Raw genomic sequence first — 27663 nt, 5'->3', positions numbered from 1 at the left:
CAACCATGAGTCAGCAGGAGGCATTAGAACCACCAGCGACACCAGGAGATGTTCTTGGCTACGCTTCTCTTAGTGAAGAGAAGATCAAACATAGGAGACCAAAAGGCTTTGCAAAGCTAGCTCTATAAGCAAGACTAGCTCAGCCTACGTCATTGTCTGTTGAGTCATATTCATACTCCCTGCAAACATCTTATGTCCTCCATGGGTCTTGCCTCAGCACATGTGTCTTGCACATGAGTCTGTCTTAACAAAACTCCATGAGTCTATCAGCTAACATCATTCTGACAATTGGCCCAAATCCACAGAAATGGCAGGAACATCTTGACAAGTTTTTTGATGTGTTTCTCTCTATGGAGTCACAACAAATGGAGTTCAACAATGCATGTAATGTGAACCAATACATGCATGTCGTTAACAAAGAATCCTACATCATCTGTCCTTTCATGTGTTTGCTTTAGTAGAATATCCTTTCACCTGTGTCCACTTCAAGAAAACACTCCTTCACGTGTGTGCCCCAGCAAAACACCATCTGCCACAACTAACTTTCCAGAGCACTCTTAAATTTCCACTTTGGATATGACAAACTATCAATAAAGCTCAAATTATATGGACATATGGGTGACTTCATAGATGCATATTACTTACCAGAGTTAAACCAAGATAATATAACTATTTTTACCAGATCTATAACAAGTAACAAAATTGAAGTAATAAAAAAAACTCCCTACTAAAAAATACTTAGGCCAAGATGGAGTATTACAGAATTCAACTCGACCTTTAAGAAAACAACAGAAAACCTTCTTTTAAGAAGGAATTTATTATTCAAAAAAATAAAAAATGAGAAGAGGCTTCCAAACATTTTTTATAAAGCCATTGTAACACACACACACACACACACACACACACACAGAGAGAGAGAGAGAGAGAGAGAGAGAGAGAGAGAGAGAGAAAGACAGAGAGAAAGAGAGAGAGACAGAGAGACAGAGAAAGGGAGAGAGACAGAGAGAGGGAGAGAGAACACAGATTTAATGAACTTTGATGCAAAAATCCTTAATAAAATACTTGCAAACTGAATTCAAGAATACACCAGAAGACCATTCACTTATGATCAGGGATAGTTCAACATACATAAACCAATAAACATAATACTTCATATAGACTCAAGCACAAAAATAACATGATATCTCAATAGTTGTAGAAAAAGCCTTTGGCAAAATTCAGCATTCTTTTACAAGAAAAGATGTGAAGAGACTAGGAATAGAGGAAACATACCTCAACATAGTAAGGGGTATAAATGACAAACCTACAATCAACATCATGCTAAATGGAGAAAACTAAAAGCATTTTCACTAAGATCAGAAACAAGGCAAGAGTGTTCACTGTCTACATGCTTAATAAATATGGTACTGAAAACTTAGCTAGAGCAGTGAAAGTATGGAAGAAAATAGAAGGGATAGAAATAGGAAAGGAAGAAAAGTATCTTTATTAGTAGATGGTATGATTCTATACATAAAAGACCCTAAAGACTTCAATAGAACTGACAAATATTTTCAAAAAAGTTCAGGATAAAAAATTTACATCCAAAAATCAGCAGTCTTCCTATATATAATGACAAATGTACTGAGAAAGGTATCAGGGAGATAGTACCTTTTATAATAGCCTTAAAATTTACCTTGGAACAGCCAACCATCGGACTGAGCCCGGGAACCCCAATGGAAGAGTTAGGGGAAGGACTGAAGGAGCCGAAGGGGTTTGTAACTCCATAGGAAGAACAATAATATCAACCAACCAGACCACCAGAGTTCCCAGGGACTAAACCACCAACCAAAGAATACACATGGAGAGACCCATGGCTCCAGCTACATATGTATCGAGGATAGCCTTATCTAGCATCAGTGTCAGGGGAGGCCCTTGGTCCTGTGGAGGCTGTATGCACCAAAGTAGGGGAATGCTAGGGCAGTGAGGTGGGAGTGGGTAGGTGGGTGGGGGAGCACCAGAGTAGAAGCAGGTGAGAGGGGGAGGGTAAGTGGGGATGGGATAGTGGGTTTGCAGAGGGGAAACTGGAAAAGGGGATAACATTTGAAATGTAAATGAATAAAATGATCAATAAAAAATACCTTGGAACAAATCTAGGCAAGGAAATGAATAACCACTGTATGAAAACTTCAAAACTCTAAAGAAGGAAACTGAGGAAGACACTAGAATATGGATTGGAGAAATGAATAGTTAAAAACTATTGTTCTTCCCAAGGAAATCTACAGATGCAATGCAATGGCAACCAAAATTCAACAGTATCTGAGGACCTATGATCTCCCCAACCATGGGCTTTTGACCAGGATTGCAGTACCACACATGAAATCCCTTCCAGTGAACCAAGCCTAAAATCAAATCAGAAAGCTGTTAGTTACTTTATAACAGCCATGTCACTATTGTACCAGCAGGCACAGCTTGCCCAGCAGGTTAGTGTTGTAGCCTACAGAGTCTAGTGCTGGGTAAAACCACTGATGTATTTTCTTCCAACACACCATGAATAACATTCTTTCTGGTACTATGAATGCTAGTCAACAAGGAGGAAGTTTTTCTGCCAGTTTAAGATCGACTTCTTTATGTCCTACAGCTAACATGTGTTGTGTTTTCAGCAATAGGATCTTACCATGCAGTTATGGTGGGCAAATAATGGTAACGTCAACAGTCTATGCTTCTTTGGAAATGTCCAGGCCTCCTTGGCCAATAACTCAGAAGCTAAACCATGCCTTGTACTGTGATTTTCATTTAATCACCCATGTCTTCAGGGAATAAGTGTTGTCAAACTATGCATGACAATTCTGTCTTAACTCCTTTTTAGTTGTATTTTGAAATTAGTTTCCAAACTAGTAGGTTCCCATAAAGCTTTTTCATAGATCCTTAGAGTTCAGTTAACCTACCACGACCTCCCCTGTCCCCTATGTGCCCATCCCTATCACATTTAATCCTTTAACCTCAGTATTCCCTACTTCATCTCACTATTTCATGTATCACTAGTATCCTCACTATTATCCTCACTATTATCCTTCTACCTTTTAAAGTTGGGTTATGAGATAGTAGGTTTCCATATGGCTTTTCATACCCCTTCTGTTGAGCTATCCCTCCTCTTTACTTCCTAATTTCTCCCACACTCCCATACCCATCCTTGCTTAAGCTTCTCTGCCCCTAGTATTCCACATCATTGCTTTTATTTCACTCATACTATAAGATATTATATTACCCTTCCCCTTCAGTAACATTCTCCACAAGAAGGTGGTCACTGCACAAGACCTACAAAACATCAAGCTAGCCAAAATCACACCATACCAGAGGTGCTCTCAGGTGCACTCCTCACTTAGGAGGTACCAGCACTGTTTAGTTGCTAGGGGAGAAATAATTCTCTTTTGAGGATGTATGTTTCTTGTGAGCTAGTGAGTGGCCTCACAGCCATGCACTTATGGGCAGCACTAACTGGACTTAATGGATTATAAAAACAAAAAGATGAAGTTGGGAAGAGTGTTGTTGAGGGGAATATCATAGTTTCAACCATCAACTTGACACAAACATAGAGACAAACTAGAAAGAAGGAAACTCAACTGAAGAATTATACAGATCAGTTTGGTCTGTAGACATGTCTATGAAGCATTTACTTATTGTAATTGGCATAGAAGGCTCCAGACCACTGTGAACATGGCCATCCCAAGGTAGTTAGGCCTGGCCTATGTAAGAAGGGTAGCTGAGCAAATTAGAACAAAGAAGCTATTAAGTAGTATTTTCTCTGCTCTATTTTGCTTAATTGAGTTTCTCATGCCTTAGTTTCCCTTGATAATGGACTATAAACGTTAATATGAAAACCATTTTTTCTCCAAGCTGCTTTGGGTCATGGTTTTTATCACCAATACAGAAAACCAAACTAGAATAAGAGGACACAGGGAAGTTGAATATCTTTCATTTCATATAGATATAAATTTTCAAAAATAGAGCATTTAAGATTCTCACAGTATTTTTCACAGAAAAAAAAATGGCACTCTTAAAATGTACATAGAAGAACAGAAAGAATAATGAGGAAGAGATCACCATACTTGATTTCAAGTTATACTACAGAGCCATAAAAGCAAAAACAGTGTGATCATTAATGCTAACTGAGGTGGTTACGCCACTCATTTGCGAAGAGATGCTGGCATGTATAGAGTGACAAAATTGAACTGCACACTAACATTCATGCATCCATTGTTCTCATCTCCTCGCTGTGAACATAAATGTTACCAGAAGGTTCCATGTTCTGCTGCATTGATGTCTCCACCATTATGTCTTGAACTGTGCACTTAAGTTACTTTTGACAGGGTATTTATCACAGAAACAGGAAACTATGAAAAGGAATATCTTGAAATAGGAAAAGGAACTATGACAGATGGGATGGAACAAGCATAAAAACAGACAGGAAGACCCATAAAATGTTATTGAATAAAGGACTCATGTCAGAAAGACCCACCTGATTTTTGACAAAGGTGTCAAAATTAAACCTTGGGGAAAAGGCATCTTCTTCAGCAAATAGTGCTGGAAAAAGAATGGAACCAGATCATCTCCTACCATGCATAAGAATTAAGAACAAATGAATTAAATGTATTAAAGTAAGAAAAAGTAAAGACAACACTTCAAGATATGTACAGGTATGGACTTTCTGAATAGGCCTCTAGCCACTCAGGAAATGCAGCCAACAACTGACAAATAAGGCATGGTAAAATTTAAGAACTTTCTATTGGGTGGTCAGGGTAGTCCAAGTGACTCCCAAAACAATGTAGATTATTGGTGTAGCTCTTAGTTGGTTCTCACAAGTTGAGGACAAGCCCCTGTTGCTGAAGATAGTGTACATTTTGGACACAGGATTCAGAATGGTTCAAGATGGATCTAATCTGAAGGCATACTTCATGTGGTCTAGGTTCTATGATACCAGACCATACTATGGAAGCTGCCAAGGGAATAAAGTACTTAATAGTCCTACCTAGCTCAAACACCCATGAACTACAACAATGATCACTATGAAATGATATCTGTAATGGTATAATAAGTGGCACTCATATGTTGGTGGTATCCAGGCTATCTAATTGGACTTAGGGCCAAGAGGAGCTTAGTACTAAAATTCTAGCCAGTCTTCTGGCTAGTGAGGTCATGGACCTTAGAAAAGAATCTATAACCATTGTTTTGCTAAACAAGCACAATTCCTCACTACGTTCTAAATATCCACAGGTATGTATTCTTATACCCACTTATTCTTATACCCACAGGTAAGTGGTGGTCTACCCCACATTAGAGAAGCCTCTCTTTACAGCAAATGAAAACCATCACAGAGAGGTACAACTGGATACAATGCAAAGATCAATGAATTGTGGGGAGCCCAGCCTCAGTGGATACTTCTACATCATAGCTCCTACATCTATGAAATATGTTAAACATATATGAAATATATGTGAAAATATTTAAGAGCCAGAATACCAGGAAGTCTGTTGTGAAACAATCTCTCATACAAATGGCTGTATAAACAAGACCAGAACAGTGACACTATCAATAGACATGCTAACATAGAAGTAAACATTTTTTCACAGGGTCCTACACATAGACAAAGAACTACAACTAACTACTCAGAAAGACAGATATCTATATCTATCTATCTCTATCTATCTATCTCTCTCTCAGGGGGTAATAAGGGATAGGACAGAAGATACCTGGGAGGAGCTTGAGGGAAGAATGGGAAGAGAGAAAGTGATATATTATTTTTATTAAAAATACATTTTACTAAATGAGCTAATAAACTGAACAGAGAATTCCCAAAAGAATACCAACGACTATTTGATAAGTAGTTCAACATTCTTATTCACTAGGAAAATAAATTAAAACTACTTTGAAATGTTATGTCACCCTAGTTTGATTGGCTACCAAGAAACCAATTACAGCAAATGTTGAAAGATGTGGAGATCAGAGAACATTTATTCACTGCTGGTGTGGGTGTAAACTGGTACAGTTCCTATGGAAATCACTGTAGATGTTTCTCAAAAGACTGAAAGAAGCCAGCACTACCACTCCTGAACAGATAACCTACTGCAGAGGTACTTGCATGCCCATGTCATTGCACAGCTGCTCTATTACCAAAAGCTAGGAAATGGAATCAACCTGGATATCCAGGAGCAAAAGAATAAATAATGAAGATGTGAAAAATACACAAAATGAAGTTTTATTCAGCTATTAAAAAATGGAATTTTTCAGGATAATTGGCAGAACTTGAGAATATATTAGGTGAGGTTCAAAAAGAAAAAAACACATGTTTTGTCTCATTTGCAGATCCTAGCTTCCAATTTTTCTCAGTGCTCATTTATGTGGGAGTAAGTGTAGAGCCCAGGAAACTGGAAAGGGGCCTATCAGAGAGGTAAAAAGATTCTTTAAGGGAGTGAGGTTTGTAGAATGCATATGATATAAAAATGGAAGTGGGAATACTAGGGGTAAAAAGTATTAAGAGGGAAAAGGGAGAGGGGACTGGGGGAGGTTCAATCATAACTAATGATGTATGAAAAAGCAATACCGAGAACTATCTAATCATTGATAAGCTAATAAAAAACAAATAAATGAAAAAGAATTTGAATGAATGGACTGTACATGAGTGAAAATGCGGCTTTCAGAAGCCATGGGTTATTAAGCGAAAAGTCCAGTGGCAGGACTCTTGTGTCCTGGAGGCCCCCAAACAACACAGGCTATTACCACTGCTGTTGAATGTCCACACCAGTTAAAACTGGATAGTTAAAACCCTACAGTTGAAAATATCATGTACCCTAGTCACAGGGCACAGAGAAGTTCAGCTACAACTAGACTGGAAGCTGCCTTCTCCTTCCAGGTTAGCCGTCATTGTGCCATGAGGTGCTATGGAGAAGTTCATCAACAGCCTTACTCAATTGGGAGCAACACCACTGACCAGGCAGGCAAGAAGGTAACCGAAGTCATGTCAGATATGAAAGTAATCAACCACTGTTTGATTGTATTTGAGGCCTGATCCACAGGAAAGAGTCCATGGCTGGAACTGGAAATCTAATCAAAAGTCCATAGTTTGGCAGGTCATAGTCCATACTGTAGAAGCTAGCTTATATTCATATATGAAAATGTCATAATGAAACCTAATATTATATATAATCAATATATATTAATATAAACATTTAAAAGGGACAGTAGCTAAAGATGCTTGCTGGACAAGCTTGTTGACCTGAGTTCAATACCCAGAACCTACATGAAGGTGAAGGAGAAAAGCAACTCCGTGATGTTTTCATTTAACTTCTAAATGCTGAGGCATCATGTGAGTACCACACACACACACACACACACGCATATGTACACACACATAAATATATTTAATTTAACGGGTGAAATAATTCTATTTAAAATGAAGTTTTGAAAAAAGGTTTAACCTTTTCCACACTAATTGATAAAAATATCTCATGAAATTTAAAGTTCTTTGTCCCTTAAGATACAGTATCAAGTAATACAAATGCCCAGAAGTCTCTACTGAAAACAGTAAAGACAGACATGAAAACAATATTAACCTTGATACAGAGCTAACTCTAACTTAATACTTGTTTATTATTATTGAAATATATGACACTATTTTATGATATATTGCATTATCTTTTTCTAGCATGAATAACAGAATCTCTGGTGTATAGTAAATAGTTGAGTAATTTGATTTCTATAGTTTGTTTCCATCCATTTGCTTAAGCTCCTTAATTTCCTTAATAAATGGCAACTTCAGGTTGCTTCAGAATTTTCTCAATTATACAAGGGTGGAAAGGGTTAAAACCTTAAATGAATATATGCATATATGCAACTAATTATATATACACGTGTGCATTTAGACATATCAGCTAACAAACTATGTTTGAGTTAATGGGAGAACACAGCACTGATGGGATGTGCACCATGTGTCTACCACACTAACCCTGTCACTTTGTGAAGAAAAATTCCATTTGAAGATTAGGGTTGTTTATTATTATTATTATTATTAACAATAACAACATTATTTTACAACAATAGTGAACAGAGTCAAAAGGTACCCAAAGACTTTGATTTATAGGTTAATTCTTAATTGCTGTAAATGTTTATTATAATTGCCCCCTCCCATAACTTTTACAACCTCAGAGATGGTTGGCTCAAATGATAACATATAACCAGGGATAAAAAAATTTCCCAAATTCTTGTTCAATATGTGCCCATTTAAGATCCTTTAGGGGCTGGAGAGATGGCTCAGTGGTTAAGAGCACTGATTGCTCTTCTAGAGGTCCTGAGTTCAATTTCCAGCAACCACATGGCGGCTTACAACCATCTGTAATGGGATCCGACGTCCTCTTCTGGTGTGTCTGAAGACAGCTACAGAGTACTCATATACATAAAATAAAAAGATCCTTTAGATAGGCAGTTGCCTTTTTTTATACTTTCACATACCCTCTAGTTTCTTTGTACATTATTGTATAACTTTTATGGAAGACTTATTATATCTATTCAGTCTACTATCTTAAAAACTATTAACTTATTGTGGATTTTTTATTTTCTGAGGATTTTTTATTGTTAACATTAATGCATAAAGAATATTTATACCTCTGTAAGCGTCACCCTCGATGACTGCAATCTTGAATATATAATACTGAGTGAAAATGTTTGTAGGATCCTGTTGCTCAGCTTCTGCTATGACCTCTTTAGCCTGAAAAGAAAACAAAAACCATAGGGTTGATTTTATAAAAGTCCTCACCATATTATACTAATATCATTGTTAGACACAATTGTTGAGGGGTACTCACAATGAAAAGAAAGGAACCTAAAAAAATTTTAAAGATATATTGCCTTACAAGGTTAGAGAAATAGATTTGCTTGTAGAACAAGAGTGAATAAGCCATCGTAAAATAACTTTGCTTCTGAAAACAACTATAAATGTTGGATAATATACTTCAATTTTTAAAAAAACTAAGATAAAATAATAGGGCACTTGGGAAAGTAGCAAAAAATCATGAAACCAAGTCTAAGAAAAAGTTGAGACCCAGAAAGGGAAGTAGAGAATGAAAACTCCTTTGGCTGGTAGGTGTTTGTGAATATGGACAAATATTTACTGAAAATGTGACAGTTCTTGGCAAATGAGAAACTAGACAACAAATTCCACAAGATCATATGGTTAGATTAAGACTAAGTCCGAAGCAACCATTCCAGGAGACCACAAAGAACGTGACTTTGGCACTAGATGAAAGGGAGTACACCACGTAGGGAGAAATTGTTCCATGAGGTGTAATACAAGACAAACTTATTTGTTTGTAGCACTAAATTACAGTATCTGGGGGAGAGAGGGATCAAAAGACCTAAAGTTATGAATAATTGTTCCCAAACATGTAAGGAAAGGAGAAACCCTTTCTGTGAGAAAGAACATTCATTTTAGGCTTCAAAATATTTCATAAATAAATTTTCAAGAATGATGAGCTGTAAACATTAAAAATAAATAACCAACTACCCTATAGAGTCAGGCACAATAAATTAATAACAGCAGAAATAATAGCTAACAGAAACAGATATTCAAGATGCAGAAACTAGGGTAATAATAAAAATTAACCAGTTACAAAACAACTATATTTTCAAAGCTTGAAAAAATAAAAAAATGTATTTTAAAAATGCAAATAGACAGATTAGTATTAGTATCTAGTGACACGATTATAGTGATTTTTCAACTTTGTCTAATTAGCTTTTACTATACTATAACAGATTTAATATTTTTTGACTATCAGTGAACTTCATGGAAACAAAGACTAATTTTAATGACTTATTTTGATGTGTTGTGTGCTATGCCTACATGTATGCATATGCACTACATGATTGAGGACCCAGAAGAGGGCATGAAGTCCTCTGGAATCGGAGTTACAGCCAATTGTGAGCCACTAAATGGCTACTGTGAAATTAGCCTGAAGTCCTCTGCAAGAACAGCTAGTGTATTTTAACCACTGAGCCATCTCTTCATCCCCGAAGGCTATTTTAAAATGTGATCTTGAAATCTTGAAAAGGGTGAACTTCTTGAAGTGAAATATATGATAAGCAAAATGAAAACAAAACAAACAGGATGAATAGTAGATTAGAATAGGTAAAGAGAGATTTAATTAACTGAAAGATAAGACAGAAAAGTATCATAGAGGATGGGGTAAATCACTAATAGAGTACTTGCCTAGCATGAACAATCCCATAGGTTTGGTCCCTAGCACCACAATTATAGTTAAAACACAATTTTAGTTAAGGTTTCTACTATTGTGATAAAGCACTGTGATCTAAAGCATCTTGGAGAGAAAAGAGTTTATTTTAGCTTACATTTAACCATCACAGTTCATAATGAAGGGAAGCTGGGGCAGGAACTTGGAGGTAGGAGCTGATAAAGAGTCATGGAGGAGTGCTGTTTACTGGCTTGCTCCTCATGGCTTGCTTGCGCTGCTTTCTTATAGCACTCTGACCACTAGAGTAGGGATGGCACTGCCCCCTGTGAGCTCAGCCCTCCCATATTAATTATCAATCAAGAAACTGCACCAAACGCTTACCTACAGGCCAATCTGATTAGGGCATTTTCTCAATCAAGGTTCCTTCTTCTGAATAACTCTAGCTTGTGTCAAGTTGACATAAACTAGCCAGTACAAATATTAAATATGCAGAACAATGAGAAAATAGTCAAAGCTGCCAGAGGGGAAAAAACCCAAGTCACATATAAAGGAAAAACCCATGAGAATATCATTTGATTTCTCAATGGAAATAAGACATTCCAAATTCTTCATCATGACAGGAAAACTAGACTATTGTCCCCAGCAAAACTATCTGTCATAGTTAAAGAAAAATGAAAAACTTTCCATGATCAAAACACCTTAACAAAATCACATAAAACAAGCTGGACAGTGGTGGTGCACGCCTTTAATCCCAGCACTTGGGAGGCAGAGGCAGGCGGATTTCTGAGTTCGAGGCCAGCCTGGTCTACAGAGTGAGTTCCAGGACAGCCAGGGCTACACAGAGAAACCCTGTCTCGAAAAAAAAATCACATAAAACAAAATAACAAACACCCCCACTACACAGAAGCAATAATCTGAACTGAAAAGAGGAGTAAGCACAGCCAAGAGACTCTAGGGAAAAAAAGTTATAACAACAAAAGACAAAGAACAACTAATAATACAAACCAGCACAATAAATAAATAGAACAGCAAAAGAACTACCAATTGACATCTATACTCATCTTTCAACAATAACTCTAAATATCAATGGGCTCAACTTTACAATCAAATCACACAAGTAAGCTCGATGTACTAAAAAAAAGTCTGTTGTGGTCTGTACTGCAGCTGTGCTGATGTCCAGGGTCTGTACTGCCACTAGAGACCATGTGGATGTCTGCAGTCCTTGCTGTTGCCAGAACCCACATGGAAGTTCTTGATCCATGCTCTTGCTGACTGTACAGTGCAAGGAAGCTACTTTTGCGCTGATGACTGCAGACTTAGAGTTGAAAAAAGGTACATAGACGGCCTCTGTGACAAACACTACCACCACCCCAAACTGCCGCCTATACCCCCCAAAGTAACAGCCTAGACAGGAAAGCATTGAAGAAAACTCTTAAAATTGTGATAAGGATGCTGAAGTGTAGCTCTCCACAATTGAGGGCTTCTGGTAGGGGAGCAGATGAGGAAGGACTCAATTTTCTTTAAGGGACTGGTTACTGGGAATTTGACCATGCTTCAGACAGTATATGAACAACACAAATTGGACTTGTGGACTTGTGGTGTGTTTCTCTCTCTCTCTCTCTCTCTCTCTCTCTCTCTCTCTCTCTCTCTCTCTCTCTCTCCTCCCTCCTTCCCTATTTCTCTCTCTTCTTCCTCTTCCTCCTTCTTTTGTGTGTGTGTGTGGGGGGGGGGGTCACAAGAGTAGAGGGAAGACCTGGGAGGACCGAAAAATTTATTGTGGTTGGGGTACATGATGTGAGATTCTCAAGTAATCAATAAAAATATTATGTTGGGAAAAATCCACATACCTGTTGTCTACAAGAAACTCTGCCAAAGCCTGACAAATACAGAGGCGGATGCACACAGCCAACCATTGGACTGAGAACAGGGTCCCCAATGGAGGAGTTAGAGAAAGGACGGAAGTAGCTGAAGAGGTTTGCAACCCATAGGAAGAACAACATCAACCAACCAGACCCTCCAAAGCTCCCAGAAGCTAAACCACCAACCAAAGAATGCACATGGAGGGACCCATGGCTCCAGCTGCATTTGTAGCAGAGGATGGCCTTGTTGGGCATCAATTGGAGGAGAGGCTCTTGGTCCTGTGAAGGCTTGATGCCCCAGTGTAGAGTAATGCTAGGGCAGTGAGGTGAGATTGGGTGGGTGTATGGGGGAGCACTCTCATAGAGGCAGGGATGGGAGGAATAGGGAGTTTCCAGGGGGCAAACCTGGAAAGGAGATAACATTTGAAATGTAAATAAAGAAAATATCCAATTAAAAAAAAAGCAATGGGTTTCTAGTTTGGGAGGTACCTAGGTAAAGCTGAAGCAGACCACATAGGCCCCGGCATCAAGAGGAACTTATAAGCCGGGTTTAAATTACACTACCATGTAGCTGTTTCATCTAGGTGAGGTTTTCACATCTGTCTGAGGCAAGATGTCAAGACCTGCCTGGCACATTTAGCCAACAATAGAAATGGCTTCAGTTTTCTATTTTATATTAAATGAGATGATGTCTACAACATTTAGCATATCTCTGTCTAGACATGAAGCTCAATAAATCATGAGAGTATTTAAAAAAAAGAAAGAAAGAAAAAGATAGGTACTACCTTAAACCGAAATGACAGAAAAAAGTATTTTAATCAAATGGGATCAAGAAGAAAGCAGGCATTAGCATCTTAATATCTGACAAAATAAACATTAACCTAAATCTAATCAGCAGAAAGAGTGAAGGGCACTTCATTCTAATCAAGGGATTATTTAATCAGGGAAAAAAATTCACGATACTGAACACATGTGCACCAAAGTTTGATGCACTCAATTTCACAAAAAAAGCATACTACTTGAATTAAACACACAGATTAACACTAAACCAATAATTATAGGTAATTTCAACACCCTCCTTTATCCAATAGATAGGTCATCTGGTCAAAATAGGGAGAAACCTCAGAATTAAACAATATCCTACATTAAACGGGCCTAACAAATATCTACAAAGTATTCCACCCAAATGACAAAAAATAATCTACAAAGCAGTACATGGAAACTTTTCTAAAATAAACCACATCTTGAGGCACAAAGCAAACATTAACAAATACAGAATAACTGAAATAATTCCATGTGCCTTATCTGACCATTATGCAATAAAACTAAAAACTGACAGCAAACAAACTCCAGTAAGGACGTTAATTCATGGGGATTAAACAAGTCACTGTGAAACGGTGAATAGGTCAAAAAAGAAATCAAGAAAGAAACGAAAACATTCTGGGAATTAAATGAAAATGTACTCTGACTAAACCTCTTGAGTACACAAAAATCAGAATTAAGAGAGAAGTTTATAGCCTTAAGTGTCTACACAAAAAGATCAGAAAAAGAACAAATTAAATGACTTCATGATGCAACTCAGGAATTTGGAGGAAAAAGAACAAACCAATCCTAAACTCAGCAGATAGCAAAAAATAATAAAAAAATCAATGCAGAAATTAATGAAATAGAAACAAAGAAAATAATACAAAGAATGAATAACTATAAGAGCTTGTTCTTGGCCCAACTAACCAAAAGAAAAGAAGAAATGACCCAAATAAACAGAATTAGATCTTTACCAATCCTACATCTGATAGAGAGCTAATATCCAATATATACAAAGAACTCAAGAAGTGAGACTCCAGACAACCAAATTACCCTATTAAAAAATGGGGTATAGAGCTTAACAAAGAATTTTCAATGGTGGAAACTCGAATGGCCGAGAAGCACCTAAAGAAATGTTCAGTATCCTTAGTAGTCAGGGAAATGCAAATCAAAACAACCCTGAGATTCCATATCACACCAGTCAGAATGGCTAAGATTAAAAACTCAGGTGATAGTAGAAGCTGGCGAGGGTGTGGAGAAAGAGGAACACTCCTCCATTGTTGGTGGGACTGCAAGATGGTGCAACCACTTTGGAAATCAGTCTGGCGGCTCCTCAGAAAATTGGACATAGCATTACCTGAGGATCCAGCTATACCACTCCTAGGCATATACCCAGAAGATGCTCGAACATATAGCAAGGACATATGCTCAACTATGTTCATAGCAGCCTTGTTTATAATAGCCAGGAGCTGGAAAGAACCCAGATGTCCTTCAACTGAGGAATGGATTCAAAAAATGTGGTATATTTACACAATGGAGTATTACTCAGCTATTAAAAACAATGAATTTGAGAAATTCCTAGCTAAATGGATGGAACTAGAAATTATCATCCTGAGTGAAGTAAGCCAATCACAAAAGAACACACATGGTATTCACTCACTGATTATTGGATATTAGCCCAGAACCTTGAAATGCCCAAGATGCAACTCACAGGCCACATGAAGCTCATAAAGAAGGAAGACCAAGTGGGGGTGCTTCGGTCCTTCTTAGAAGGAGCAACAAAATACTCAAGAGAGCAAATATGGAGACAAAGTGAGGGACAGAAAATGAAGGCGGGGCTGTCTGAAGACCATTCCACCTGAGTATCCATCCCATGTGCAGTCACCAAAGGTAGATGCTGATGTGGAAGTCAGGAAGTGAATGCTGATAAGAGCCTGATATAGATGTCTCCTCAGAGGTCTGCAAGAGTCTGACATATTCAGAGGCAGATGCTCACAACTAGCCATTGAACTGATAATGGGGTTCCCAATGGAAGAGTCAGAGTGAAGGCCATTGGAGCTGAAAGGGTTTGTGGCCCCATGAGGAGAGCAACAATACCAACCAACCAGAGCTCCCAGGGTCTAAACCACCAGCCTGGGAGCACTTAGGGAGGGATCCATGGCTTCAGCTGAATACATAAGAGTGGAGGGCCCTGCTGGGCATAGGTGGAAGAAGAGATCCCTGACCTCATGAAGGCTGGACCCCCCAGGGGGTGGGAATTTTGAGGGTGGGGAGGGGGGAGTTGGGGGGGTAGGTAGGGGTTACATCCACAGAGAAGAATGAGGAGGGGTGAGGGGATAGGGGGTTCCTGGGTGGGTGGGGGATGGGGTAAGGGGACAACATATGAAATGTAAATAAAATATCCAATAAAAATAATAATACTCAAAAAAAGCAGAATTAGAAATGAATGAAGAAACATTACAACAGATATCAAAGAAATGAAGACTGTTATAAGGGAATACTTTATGAGCCTGTATTCCACTAAGTTGGAAAATCTAAACTAAATTAATTTTTGACTCATCCAAACTACCAAAGTTAAACCAAGAAGAGAACAACCTAAACATAACCATAACAAAGGCAATTGAGATCACAATCAAAAGCTCCCTCCCTCTACAAATACAAACACCCTTTAGGTCCAGATGGAAATCTAGCAGAAAGACTTTGAAAGAAAATCTATAACCAATGTTTTTTAAACTCTTCAAAAAATATAGAAACAGAAAGATGACTGACTCCAGAAATTGTTCTATGAAGCCAATATTACTCTCATAACCAAATCAGGTAAAGATATAACAAAAACAAACCTATGAACCAATACCTGTGATGGACACAGGTACAAAAATATCCTCAATAAAGTACTACCAAACCAAATGCTAGTGCATATCAAGTACATCATTCACTATGATCAAGTTGGATTCCTCCTGGAAATACAAGGGTGGTACAACATAAGGTAAGTCAATTCATATATTAAATCATAAAAATATACTTAAAGACAAAATCATAGGATGATGTCAATAGAAGCAGACAAATCTTTGGCAAAATCCAACATGGTTTCACGATAAAAGTCCTGGAGAAAGTAGGAGTGAAAGGAACATACCTCAACATGATAAAGGGTATTATGATAAAACCCAGAGACAACTGTATTAGTCATAGCTTTCTAGAAAAACAGAACTTATAGAATGAATATATATATATTAGGTTATTTAGTTTTTTCAATCTTTTGTGCGTTCTGGTTTTTAAGTCTTTGTCAGATGAATAGTTGGAAAACAGTCTTTCTATTCTGTAGGCCATATATACATTCAATTAACTGTCTCCTTTTATTAGAATTCCAGCCCCTCCCATTGGTCACTGAGGTAGATATTGGGCAAGTTAGAGAAACAGGAAGCCAGGCTGTCACCTCTGTTATGGTGCAGCCAGCCCTGGAGGATTAGAGGGAGGCTTAGCGCTAATGGATGGAAGGCTGGTGGAAAAGCGTGTTCAAGTTGCCATGCCCAGTGACACTGCATTCTTGTCCTTCTCAGGATGACATCCCGGGCCCTGGGTTCTATGTTTAAAGTTTACTATGCCTTGCTTGTCAATTGGTGACTGATTTCCTTAGAGGCTAAAGGGCTATTCAGAAACAGAAAAAAAAAAACCCTAAAGTCTGTATGTCACTAAAAAAAGATCACGTATATCCAAAGCAATCATGAGCAAAAAATAACATCACTGGAGAGATTGCTAACAGAACCATAATGACAAAAGCAATACAGTATATTTGCACAAAAACAGGCAGATCAATGGAATAAAACAGAAGACCCAAACATGAGCACTTGAAATTACAGCCAGCTGATACTTTACAAAGAGAAAAAAAAATCACAGGAGAAAAGACAGAAACTTCACCAAATGAAATGGTGCTGGGAAAGCTGGGTGTACAGAAGGAAATTAAGGCCAACAATTAGCACTTAGGACCTCGTAAAACTGAGAAGCTTCTGTACAGCTAAGGAAAAAAAGTCTTGAGAACAGGAGTGAACTTTTGCCTGTTGGACTTCCTACCTGGACCACATCTTCTAGGCTACTCTAACTAAGTCCATTAGTATGTACATATGTACGTACGGACGCATGTATATGTATATATACTGGTGGGGACTTACTAATTAAACTATACAATTCTAGGCAAACAAGAGACATCTTTACAAAATTTGGTATTTAATAACATATTTGAAGTCAATAATATTGTACTGCCACAAAAAATTAGTTGAGAATGAATTTCATTTAAAGTTTAATAAAGTAAAAATGTTATTTGGATTTAGATCTTGTTTGAGGATTTTAAACTACCGAGTAAATTACATTAATAATCACTTTTGGCACTGCTCATATATTTCTGGTTCCTTTCTTAATTCAGTGTAGTAAATTCTATTTTTTTCTAGGAATAGATTCATTCATAAAGGTGTTCAAATATCAATACTCTTTTGGTCTTTTTCATTTTCTTTCTTTCATTTTTATTCCTTGTTTGTCTTACTAGACGTCTGCCCATTTTATTATTTTTTTTCAAAGCACATAGTTTTAGCTTTCTGGGTCCTGTTTACTATCTGTTTGCTTAATATATGAGATATTTCTGCAGAATAATAGTTATATTTTCAAATGCTCTTTGGATTGATCTTGCACTTGTTTTAGTAATTTCCAGTGATACAATATTTACATTTGCATTTACATTTTTCTTCAAATATATTTGTGAAATATTTAATGCCTCTCCCACTAAATGCTACCTAAGCTCTAGCCGACAACATTTTATGAAAATTTTTGTGTACAGTGTATATAAATAAAGACACACATCGTCAGTATACAAACAATTATCACACAATGACTAAAACACATAACCACTATCAATATCAAGAGTTACAGTACCAACTTCCCTGAATGTGTCTTGCCCATTTTGATATATAGTATGATGGATAATTAATATGAAACTCTAAGAAGGACAATTTTATTCTATAGTGATATAAAACATATAATTCACTACTTGAACCTAGGAGTTGAGCTGGGGATTGATTAGAAATATTTTATATAATGAGTTTTCTAAATATTCCATATCCAGATTGTGATAGTGGGTATATGTGGCTATATATGCCTCAAATTTATTTAGTTATATAACAAAGTAGGCATATTTTAATATTTAAATTATAGTTCAATAGTTATTTTTTTAAAGAACTTAGCAATGATTTGAGATCTCTTTAGCTCTCAATTTTAAAAATCTACATAGTCCTCCACAGTCTTTTTGACTATAATAGAATTTATTAAATTATATTATCAGAATTAAATTTATTAAATTATATTATCAAACTAAAAGTTATTAAATTATATTATTAGAATCATGCAGTTGAGGGACTCCGAATGTTTGAAAATTCTTCTGATGTGTGAATATTTTCAATAACATTCAGAGGAAGTGGCCATTCTGCCTTTATTTAAATACCTTCAAGAAAAGGAAGTTCATTATATCTTTAAAAAAAACACTATCTAAATTTTGGGCAAATCTAATTCTTAGATAGGGTCTTCTTGTGATGAAAAATTTCTTTCACAGGTTTCACTCACTGATACAAGTGTTGTATAGATGTAACTGGTTTTCTTACTGGTAGCTACACAGATATTTGGAACTACTATATTATTTATGTCCAAAATCTTCATTTTTCAATTAAAACTCCACATTGTCCCTTAACCAGTTCTTGAATGCCTTCCTCTTAGCACTTCCTCTTCAAAATTATTCCCCAATCCAGTAAACATCTTCAGTTTACCCGTTCATGCATTACAGAATCACCTCTCAGTATGCATGAAAGATTGATTCCAGAGCTCCCTGTCTCCTTTCAGATACCAAAATGTACAGATGCTCAAGTTCCTTGTTTGTACATAACCTATAGATATCTTCCTGTTCATTTCAAATCATCTCCAGACTATTTAAAATAACTAACATAATGAAATGCTATGTAAACAGTTACTTCACCATATTCTATAGGAAATAATGAAAAATAGTCTGTACAATTCCAGTACAAATGCATTTTTTTCCTGAGTGTTTTTGATCTGCACTTGGTTACATTCATAGAAGGAGAAGACATGAATACAAAAAGCAGTCTGTTCTATTGATTCAATTTAAAATAAGCAAAATTTCTTAGTATTGTTTTTTTTGTTTATCTCACAATCAACAAAAAGTCCCAAATTTTGCACATGTGCGTCTGTTAAAACCCCATTTCATCCTTTCTGTTCTATTACAGCTGGCTTTGGGAATTGGGCACAAGATGTTTTGTTGTTTCCTGTTTGTCTCCATCTTCTTAGAATGGCTTCATTATTTCACTATATTAAGGTTCCTTTGAATATGACTGTCCTGTAACGTATCAGCCACTCTTCTGAACTTTGAGTTATATGCTGTATATCCAATGAATAGTTACAAACAGCTCTCATCTCGTCTATTCTTATTCTAATTCCATATTATATTCCACAGTATTTTACAATTTATAAATCTTTTTGTTACTTTAAAATCATATTATACATGCAAATCTTGTCCCTGAAATAACATAATAATATTTTAAAGCATATCTATACAGAGGAGTAAGGTATATCTTTAACTTATTTACAGAGTAAGCATTCAACAATTACTTGTTGACTTCAAACCTCAACTTCATCAGTTGAGCCAACATTAATCTTCACCTCACATTTCATTAAGTGCTTTATTTTATATCCATACAGATGTATCCGGAGGAAAGGCAATACAGTCATTACAAAAACCTTCAAAATCATTGAGCTACTTTAAAGTACAAACAGAAGCCACAGTGCCATCTAGTGAATAGATTATGTGCACTGACCACGAGCTCACTTTCAGTGCTGTAATGGAAGGATATGATTTTTTAGAGCTTTATATAGTAGATACAAACAATATATGACCAGAAAACGAAAGATAAATACTCACTAGTCTTGTCTTTGTGGCTGTTTTAATTCTTTTTAAATTTTACTTGTTTCTATTTCATATGCACTAGTGTTTTGCCTGCATGTATGTCTGTGTGAGGGAGTGAGAACCCCCAGAAGTGGATTTACAGACAGTTGTGGCCTGCCATATGGGTGGGTGCTGGGAATTGAACCCAGGTGCTTTAGAATATCAGTCAGTGCTCTTAAGCACTGAGCCATCTCTCTAGCCCCAGATGCTTTAAGTTTTACAGCCATCTTATCATATAGCATTGCCCCTTCCTGCTCGGGTTTTCTTAGTAGCTATCACTACTTAATTAGCAACAGATCAAGAAACTACAGTCTTTGGCAAAATCTGACCCACCCTCTATTTTTGCCTAGCCCACAGACTAAGGATAATTTTATTGGTTTTAGATGGCTGAAATAAATCAAAAGACAAACATTTCATGCCACAAGAAAATCATATGAAATTTAGTATCCCTAAATATAAAAGTTTCCTCAGAGTACACTATGAATACTTGTTTACATATTTTTTATGGCAGTATCTGGTATAAGACCAGAGCTGAGTGTTACATTAGGGACCATGTGACTTCCAAATTCTTAAATATTTTCTGTGTGACTCTTTACAAATTTTTCGACCCCAAATTGTTCCCATCTAAAGAAATGCAGGGACAAAAATGGAGCAAAAACTGAACAAATGTCCGACCAGTGGCAGGCCCAACTTGGGATTCATGCCATGGGCGGGCACCAATCCTTGATGTTATTAGTGATGTTTGCAGACACGAGACTAGTATGGTTGTCTTCTGAGAGGCTCTACCAGCAGCTGACTGAGACAGATACAGATACTTACAGCCAACTATTGGATTGAGGTCTGGGACCCCTATGGAGGAGTAGGAGAAGGATTGAAGGAGCTGAAGGGGATGGCAACCCCATAGGAAGACCAAGTGTCAACTAACCTGGACCCCTAGTAACTCCCAGAGACTAAGCCACCAACCAAAGAGCATACATGGGGTTTGTCTATGGTGCCCAGCACTTATGTAGCAGAGGACTGTCTTGTCTGGCCTCAGTGGGAGACAATGTGCCTAATCCTGTAGAGGCTTGATGCCCCAAGGAAGAAGGATGTGGGGCATGGGGGTTGGGGGTTGGAGGGTGGGAGGACCCTCTCAGAGACAAAGAGGAATCGAGGATGGGAAGAACTCTTGAAGGGGTGACCGGAAAGTGGGGGGCAACATTTGGAATGCAGATGAATAAAACGATTTAAAAATAAAATAGTAAGCATACGTTAAAAAATCCTGTTAGACAATGGTAAGATGGGGATGGCAAAGTACTGATGGCTTTCCCTCCAACCTCTACCTTTTTATATGTCCTACTGTATAGGAATGTATTCTTTACATATGCAAAGTATCCAGTGTCTGCTAGGAAGTCAGGAAGAACAAAATGAGAAATATGCTAAGTAACAAACACAGTTACCTTGAACATTTCGAAATAAGCTTTGGCTTCCCTACCTATATGGCATTAAATGACACAGTTGGACATGGAATACATGCTATTAAGACATACTGGTTTCCTGATTGCCTATTTTTTCCTTTTTGCTAACAACAATTGAACTCCAATTACAGGTTCAGTTCTGCACTGACTCTAGAACTGATCCTGTCCTTAGTTAGATATGTAAGGAGTGCTACTTCAGGTTGGGGATGTGCTTCAGGCCATTTTCCTAGTATACGTATAGCCCTGAGCTCAAACTGAAGCACCACACAAAAATTTCAGTTTCTTGTAGAGAAAGATTGGACCTAGTCAACTTGAGTATTGCTCTTCTGGTAATTTTATTCAGATGATCTAAGGCCTTGAGATTCAGATTGGGAGTGCTGAGGCACCTAGCCTCATACACTGAGCAGCTGCCAGAATGTCAGCTTCCAGTATGAAGACCGTTATCAGTGAATGTATTCATTTTATTGGTTCTGTTTTTCTAGAAAACCCTGATAAAACACAGACCTTGAAAGAAAACCTACAAAATCACTACCCTTATTCATATAATTTCTCCTAAAGCTGTCAGTAAAATTTGAAAGGCAACAAAAACCTTCATATTCGATTGAGTGCATACTTGTCCTTCTCATTTTTTGTTCTTCTAAGAACCAATACCCCATATTATGTGCACACTGTATGATGTTCAAAGGAAAAAATGTCTCACATGCTATTAGAAATATGAATGGCCCTATCATTCATAAAATCTTTTTATCTTTTAGCTTCTATATTTTTCCTAATGAAGAGTCATGCACTGAACTTTTATTAAGTGGTTATAAAGACAAGATAATAACCTAAAACTAAAAGAATAGCTATTTCATGCAAGTATCTGCTGTCAATGGATGCCTAACAAAAATGCAGACCATCAAATGTTAGTCTATTTTAAAGGACTATGTAGCAGATGGTTAGCAGCAAATAGCCTTTCAGAATACAGTAGAAGATAAATGGTAAGGACAGTAAGTAAAGGAAATCAATACTTTCCCAAAACTCTCTCCTTTGGGAAATTCTGCTTCATGTTTGCAGGACACACATCAAAAAGATGTCAATTTGACCTTGTTCGCATCCTGAGGCACTCGCTCTCAGCCACCCTAAGTAGCTTTGAGATCAGAGTGATGCATTCACCTAAGTGCCTGCACAGAACATTGTCTGCCTCTAAAAATAGAATAAGTAAATAAAAGCACCTTATCAAGTTGATTCAAAGGTAAGTAACAGGAAGCCATGTTCCTCTTCAGCCTGACCAAATCCAGATCCGTTTGATCACACTCATACAACTTCAGAGAATAACTGTACCAGTGTAGAGCATTGGCATAATTTTGGACCTAAAGTTAAAAAAAACAACAACAACAAAATCACAGATTTTTCCAAAATTCACTTTAAATTTTTTAGACAGCAAAAACAGTATCTACTCACTTGAATTCTAAGTGTTTAATTCTCTTTTTCTGTTTCCTACACATTGCAAAGTTCAGAGGCTAGAGTTGAAGTTCAGTGACAGAGTAGATGCCTAGCATGCATAGGGCCCTGGGTCAAATCCCCAGTACTGAAAGTATAAAAGTTATTTATTTCACTCAAAGGATGAAGACTCTAAAAAGTGGTATACAACCTCTAGAAAACTGAAAAGCCATTTTAAAAGCTACCTAAAGAACAATGATAAAAATCTTTAAAGACAGCATCCACAAATCACCATGCTAATGGAGATACCTTCATCTTTCTATTTAATATTTTAACTTTATCCTTTTAGATATGTAAATTGTAGTTATCACAGCTTATATACAATTACATATTTTATTCTTTCCATTAAATCTTATATGCATATTAATCTACATCATTATAGTTTTCAATGACTAATTTTAAAGGAAAATATTAGTCTAATTAATGTATTATTTTCTTAGTTTCATAATTTAATGAATTTCCAAAGTTTTCCCCATTAAAATTAATGCAACTGTATTCTTGTAAAAAATATTTTGTTACTGTCAATCTTTCAATTATAAGAAACTATTAGTAGCAACCTAATAGAAATAGCCTGGTTTATTACTTAAGTCTAAGACAGATTATTTATAAATACTACGTAGGTAACTGAGTCTCCTGTACCCTATAGAGGCTTCCTGTCTTTTAAGTAATGACTGCAGGAATGAAAATGCTCTTTTAAAGTAGAAACAGCTATGCTACGGAGGTAAAACATTGGCTATTTGAACATAAAATTATATTCTTCAGAATTGAATGTGAAATGGGGGAGGGGAAACAGAATCAAAAGGAGAAAGGAAATAATTCAGAAGAAACTTTTTACCTTCTCAGTACAGAAATAAAGAAGGCCTAAAAAAGCAAAGAGTGATGATTTGGTTAGCACTAGAAGCTATGTATATGTCTCTATATGCTTCTACTTCTTTGTCTTGAATCTAATTTCTTGTTTCCTATTTTAAGGTTAGGGTTAGGGTTTTATCTCCAAATCCTTTCTCTCCATCTTTAACAAACCTACAAAATCTACCACAACATATTTTGCAACATTGTACTTGAACCCTGAGACCTCATGCTTGCCAGATAATAAGGATTTTTGATCTAGCCTCTTCCATTCAACTTAAATAGTTTCAAGATTAGTCCCTATTGCTGCACCTATCAATAATTCATTCCCTTTTACCGCTAAGTAATATTTCATTATATGGACATACCACAGATTAGGTCCATTTTCAAATATTACAAATAGTGTCAGAGTGTTTTTCTGTCAACTTAACACAGGTTACAGTAATTCTGGAAAAGAGAACTTGGAGAAAATTATTCCATTTGATTGGTCCGTGGACAAGCATATGATGCATTTTCTTGATTGATGTGGATGGGACCATTCTATAGATGGTGTTGCCAACCCTGGGTGGATGGTCATGGATAGTATAAGGTTGAACAAACTATGAGGGGTAAGCCATTAAGCAGTACTCCTCCATGGCCTTGGCATCAATTCATAACTCCAGGTTCCTGCCTTCAATTCCTGCCATGACTTCCCAGGATGGTGGGCTATAAGCTATAGGATGAAAAGTAAAATAAATTTCTTCCTCCTCAAGTTGCTTTTGGTCATGGTGTCTTACCACAGCAATAGGAAGCCTAACTAAGACACAAATAAAGTTACTTTACTGTTTAAGTTTTTGTATGTGTAACTACTGTGTTACATACACATTTTGTATGGATCTTTACTTTTCTCTTGAGTTATATACATGGGGTTAGAATAAATTGTATGAAGGGTGAATATTTAACAACTTCCTAAACTGTTTGTATTATTTCATAGCCCAACTCCTAAAGGTTTTAGTTCCTTCTAATATTTTGTATATTCATTTTTCAAAAATTTTGATAATTCTAAGTAGTATCACCTTAGGGTTTTAATTTGTGCTTCCCTGACAACTCATAAGTCATCTTTTTCGTCAGTTATTGTATTAGAACATATTTTTGTGTAATTTATGTTCCTATCTTTTAGTGTCCAGTTTCAATGGTTTTGATGAGTGCCCAATTGCTCCAGTAACATTAGTTTTAAAGATCTCTCTTCCATAGAATTACTTCTATACTTGGTAAAAAAACAAAACAGTTAAACTTTTGTGTAGAATTAATTTGAGGTTCTTTATTTCTACTGATGTATGTCTTTGGCTTTGACATTAACACATTCTATAGAGAAATGCTGTGGCTATATGACAAGTCTTGAAATTGGTTGTGATGAGTTTTAGATTAATACTATTTCTCTAACAGCCTGAGGAAAAGAAGGTCCAGAGACAGGTCCAAAGTGGGATCCAACTCAAGGGGAGGTCCCAAGGCCTGACACTATCACTGAGGCTATGGAATACTCACAAAAAGGGACCTATCATGACTCCAAAAGACCCAGCAGGCAGCTGGAGGAGTCAGATGCAGACGTTTGCACCCAACCAATGGACAGAGGCTGCTGACCCCTGTGGTTGAATTAGGGAAGAGCTGGAGGAAGCTGAGAAGGAGGGCAGCCCTGTAGGAAGACCAGCAGTCTCAATTAACCTGAACCCCTGAGATCTCTCAGACACTGAGCCACCAGCCAGGCAGCATACACCAGCTGATATGGGGCCCCCAACACATATACAGCAGAGGACTGCCAGGTCTGGGTTCAGTCAGAGAAGATGTACCTAACCCTCAACAGACTGGAGGCCCCAGGGAGTTTAGAGATCTAGTTGGATGGGGGTTGGGAGTGGCGACATCCCCGTGGAGACAGGGGAGCAGGGAGGTGGTATGAGATGGGGAACAGTCAGAGGGTGGACTGGGAGGGAAATACAATCTGGAGTTTTAAATTAATTAATTAATTAATTAAAAAAAGAGTTTTCTCATCCCTTTGCTTGGAGCTTACTTGAACCTTTAAGAATATAAGGGCCCTGCTGGGCACAGGTGGAAGATGAGATCCTTGACCTCATGAAGGCTGGACGCCCCAGGGGGTGGGAGTTTGGAGGGGGGGGAGGTGGGAAGGGGGGGGTAGATAGAGGTTACATCCACAAAGAAGAAGGAGGAGGTGTGAGGGGATTGGGGGTTCCTGGCTGGGTGGGGGATGGGGTAAGGGGACAACATATGAAATGTAAATAAAACATCCAATAAAAAAAAAAAAAAGAATATAAATGTGGGTATTGGGCTTTATTTTATCTAAGTTGACAATATGTACATTGTCACTGGATTAGCATGATTATTTCATTTAATATTATTTTTAATGTGCTTACATTTAAATCTATCATCTTGCTATTTGTCTTTTTCTTTGAGAGAATCACTGTAATATAGTCTAGGCTGGCGTAGAACTCGTGATCTTCCTGCCTCAGCTTCCTGATTGCTAGGATAACAGGCATACATAATCCCTTGCCCAGCTTCTTGCCATTTGCTCTCTTTTTGTTCCATTTCACTTTAAAATAGAGACTTTAAATTTTTCATGTGTATGTGTGTTTTGACTGCAAGTATGTATGTGTACCACATGCATATCTGGTATTCATGGTGCCAGAAATGGACATTAGATTGCCTGTGAGTCACTATATGGGTGCTTGGATGTGAACCCAAGTCCTCTGCAAGAAGAGCAAATGTTTTTTAACCACTGAACCATCTTCTCCAGTCTCTGTTTCATCTAATGTTTATTCCTTATTTTCCTCTTTTCTTTTGGATTATGTGAATATTCTTATGATTTGTTCTTTATTCTCTTTTATTGACATATGAGTTAGAACTTCATTTTACTGTGTTTGAGTATAATGTATTAATGTTTAAGTTATTGTTGTCTATCTTCAACTATATGGTATAAGAACCTTATACCATTAACATTTTACACACACATATATACATACACACACAGTATAATTTATACCAAACTATATTTCTCTCCTCTTGTCCTATGTATGTGTGTATAATGTACAGTTTGATACATGATACTTTTATATGTTATAAACCCCATAAAACAATCTTATTCTGTTTAACACAACCATCTTTTAACATTTATTTCTGTGTGTATGTGAGTGTTCATGTGAACTAGTATGTACATGTATACACGTATGCATATATGTGTAGATCAACATTGTTGCTTGGGAACCATCTAGGTTGTTCTATGAGACAAGATGGTACTTTCAGATTAGGCTATGATGGCTGGCCAGAGAGACCCAGGAATTCCCGTCTTATCTGTCCAGCAATTAAAACCTGACCTTTTCTTTATTGACATAGGTGGTGCAGATCAAACTCAAGTCCTCATGCTTACATGGCAAGACTTTACCAATTGAGCCCCACCCCAAAGAAATATTTATAAGAGGAAAATATCTTCTATGTTTATTTATGTATTTATCATTTCTGGTGTTCTTCCTTCTTTTGTATAGATCTATCATTTCTAGCTAGTTATCAGTGTCCTGCTTAAAGGACTTGTTCATAACGTAGCTCTGTACTTGAGTTATCTTAGCTTTTGAAGATTTTGAAGTCTTCATTTGGATTTCATTTTAATTACTTTTAATCATGATAAAATGAATAACATGAAATTTATTAGCATAACTTTTTAAAAGAGAGAAATATGAGTTTGTTATGTATCCTTTGGGTGACATTTCTACTTTTTCTCCCTACAAATCCCTATCTTAACCATTTTTAACTATTCAGGCCACTAGTGTCACATATATTCACCATATTATAGAGCCAATCTTCAAAACTTACTCATCTTTTAAAATGGGAAAGTCTGATAGCTGTAGGTATATTGCAGTACTAGAGTCCATGCCCAGCATGCATAAGGCCCAAGTTCAATATCAGCATAAAATAAAATAAAATAAAATAAAATAAAATAAAATAAAATAAAATAAAATAAA

The 27663-nt window shown here is 36.9% G+C and overlaps 1 protein-coding gene across 2 annotated transcripts in view; it reads right to left on the bottom strand.

Moving 5' to 3' along the window:
* Tex11 (testis expressed 11) overlaps nt 1-27663 on the bottom strand; it is a 207409-nt gene that overhangs the window by 76708 nt on the left and 103038 nt on the right. For both annotated transcript variants that reach the window (XM_028770040.1, XM_028770041.1), the window contains exons 15-16: nt 22546-22683; nt 8635-8737 (exon numbers count right to left, since the gene is read on the bottom strand). In XM_028770040.1, the coding sequence (XP_028625873.1) occupies nt 8635-8737; nt 22546-22683 (241 nt within the window). The remainder of the gene's footprint in view (nt 1-8634; nt 8738-22545; nt 22684-27663) is intronic.

The sequence above is a fragment of the Grammomys surdaster genome, unplaced genomic scaffold (genome assembly GCF_004785775.1).
Source record: "Grammomys surdaster isolate TR1022 unplaced genomic scaffold, NIH_TR_1.0 197, whole genome shotgun sequence".
Lineage (NCBI taxonomy): Eukaryota > Metazoa > Chordata > Mammalia > Rodentia > Muridae > Grammomys > Grammomys surdaster.
The sequence above is the reverse complement of the archived record's forward strand: the minus strand, read 5'-3'. Positions and strand labels throughout refer to the sequence as shown.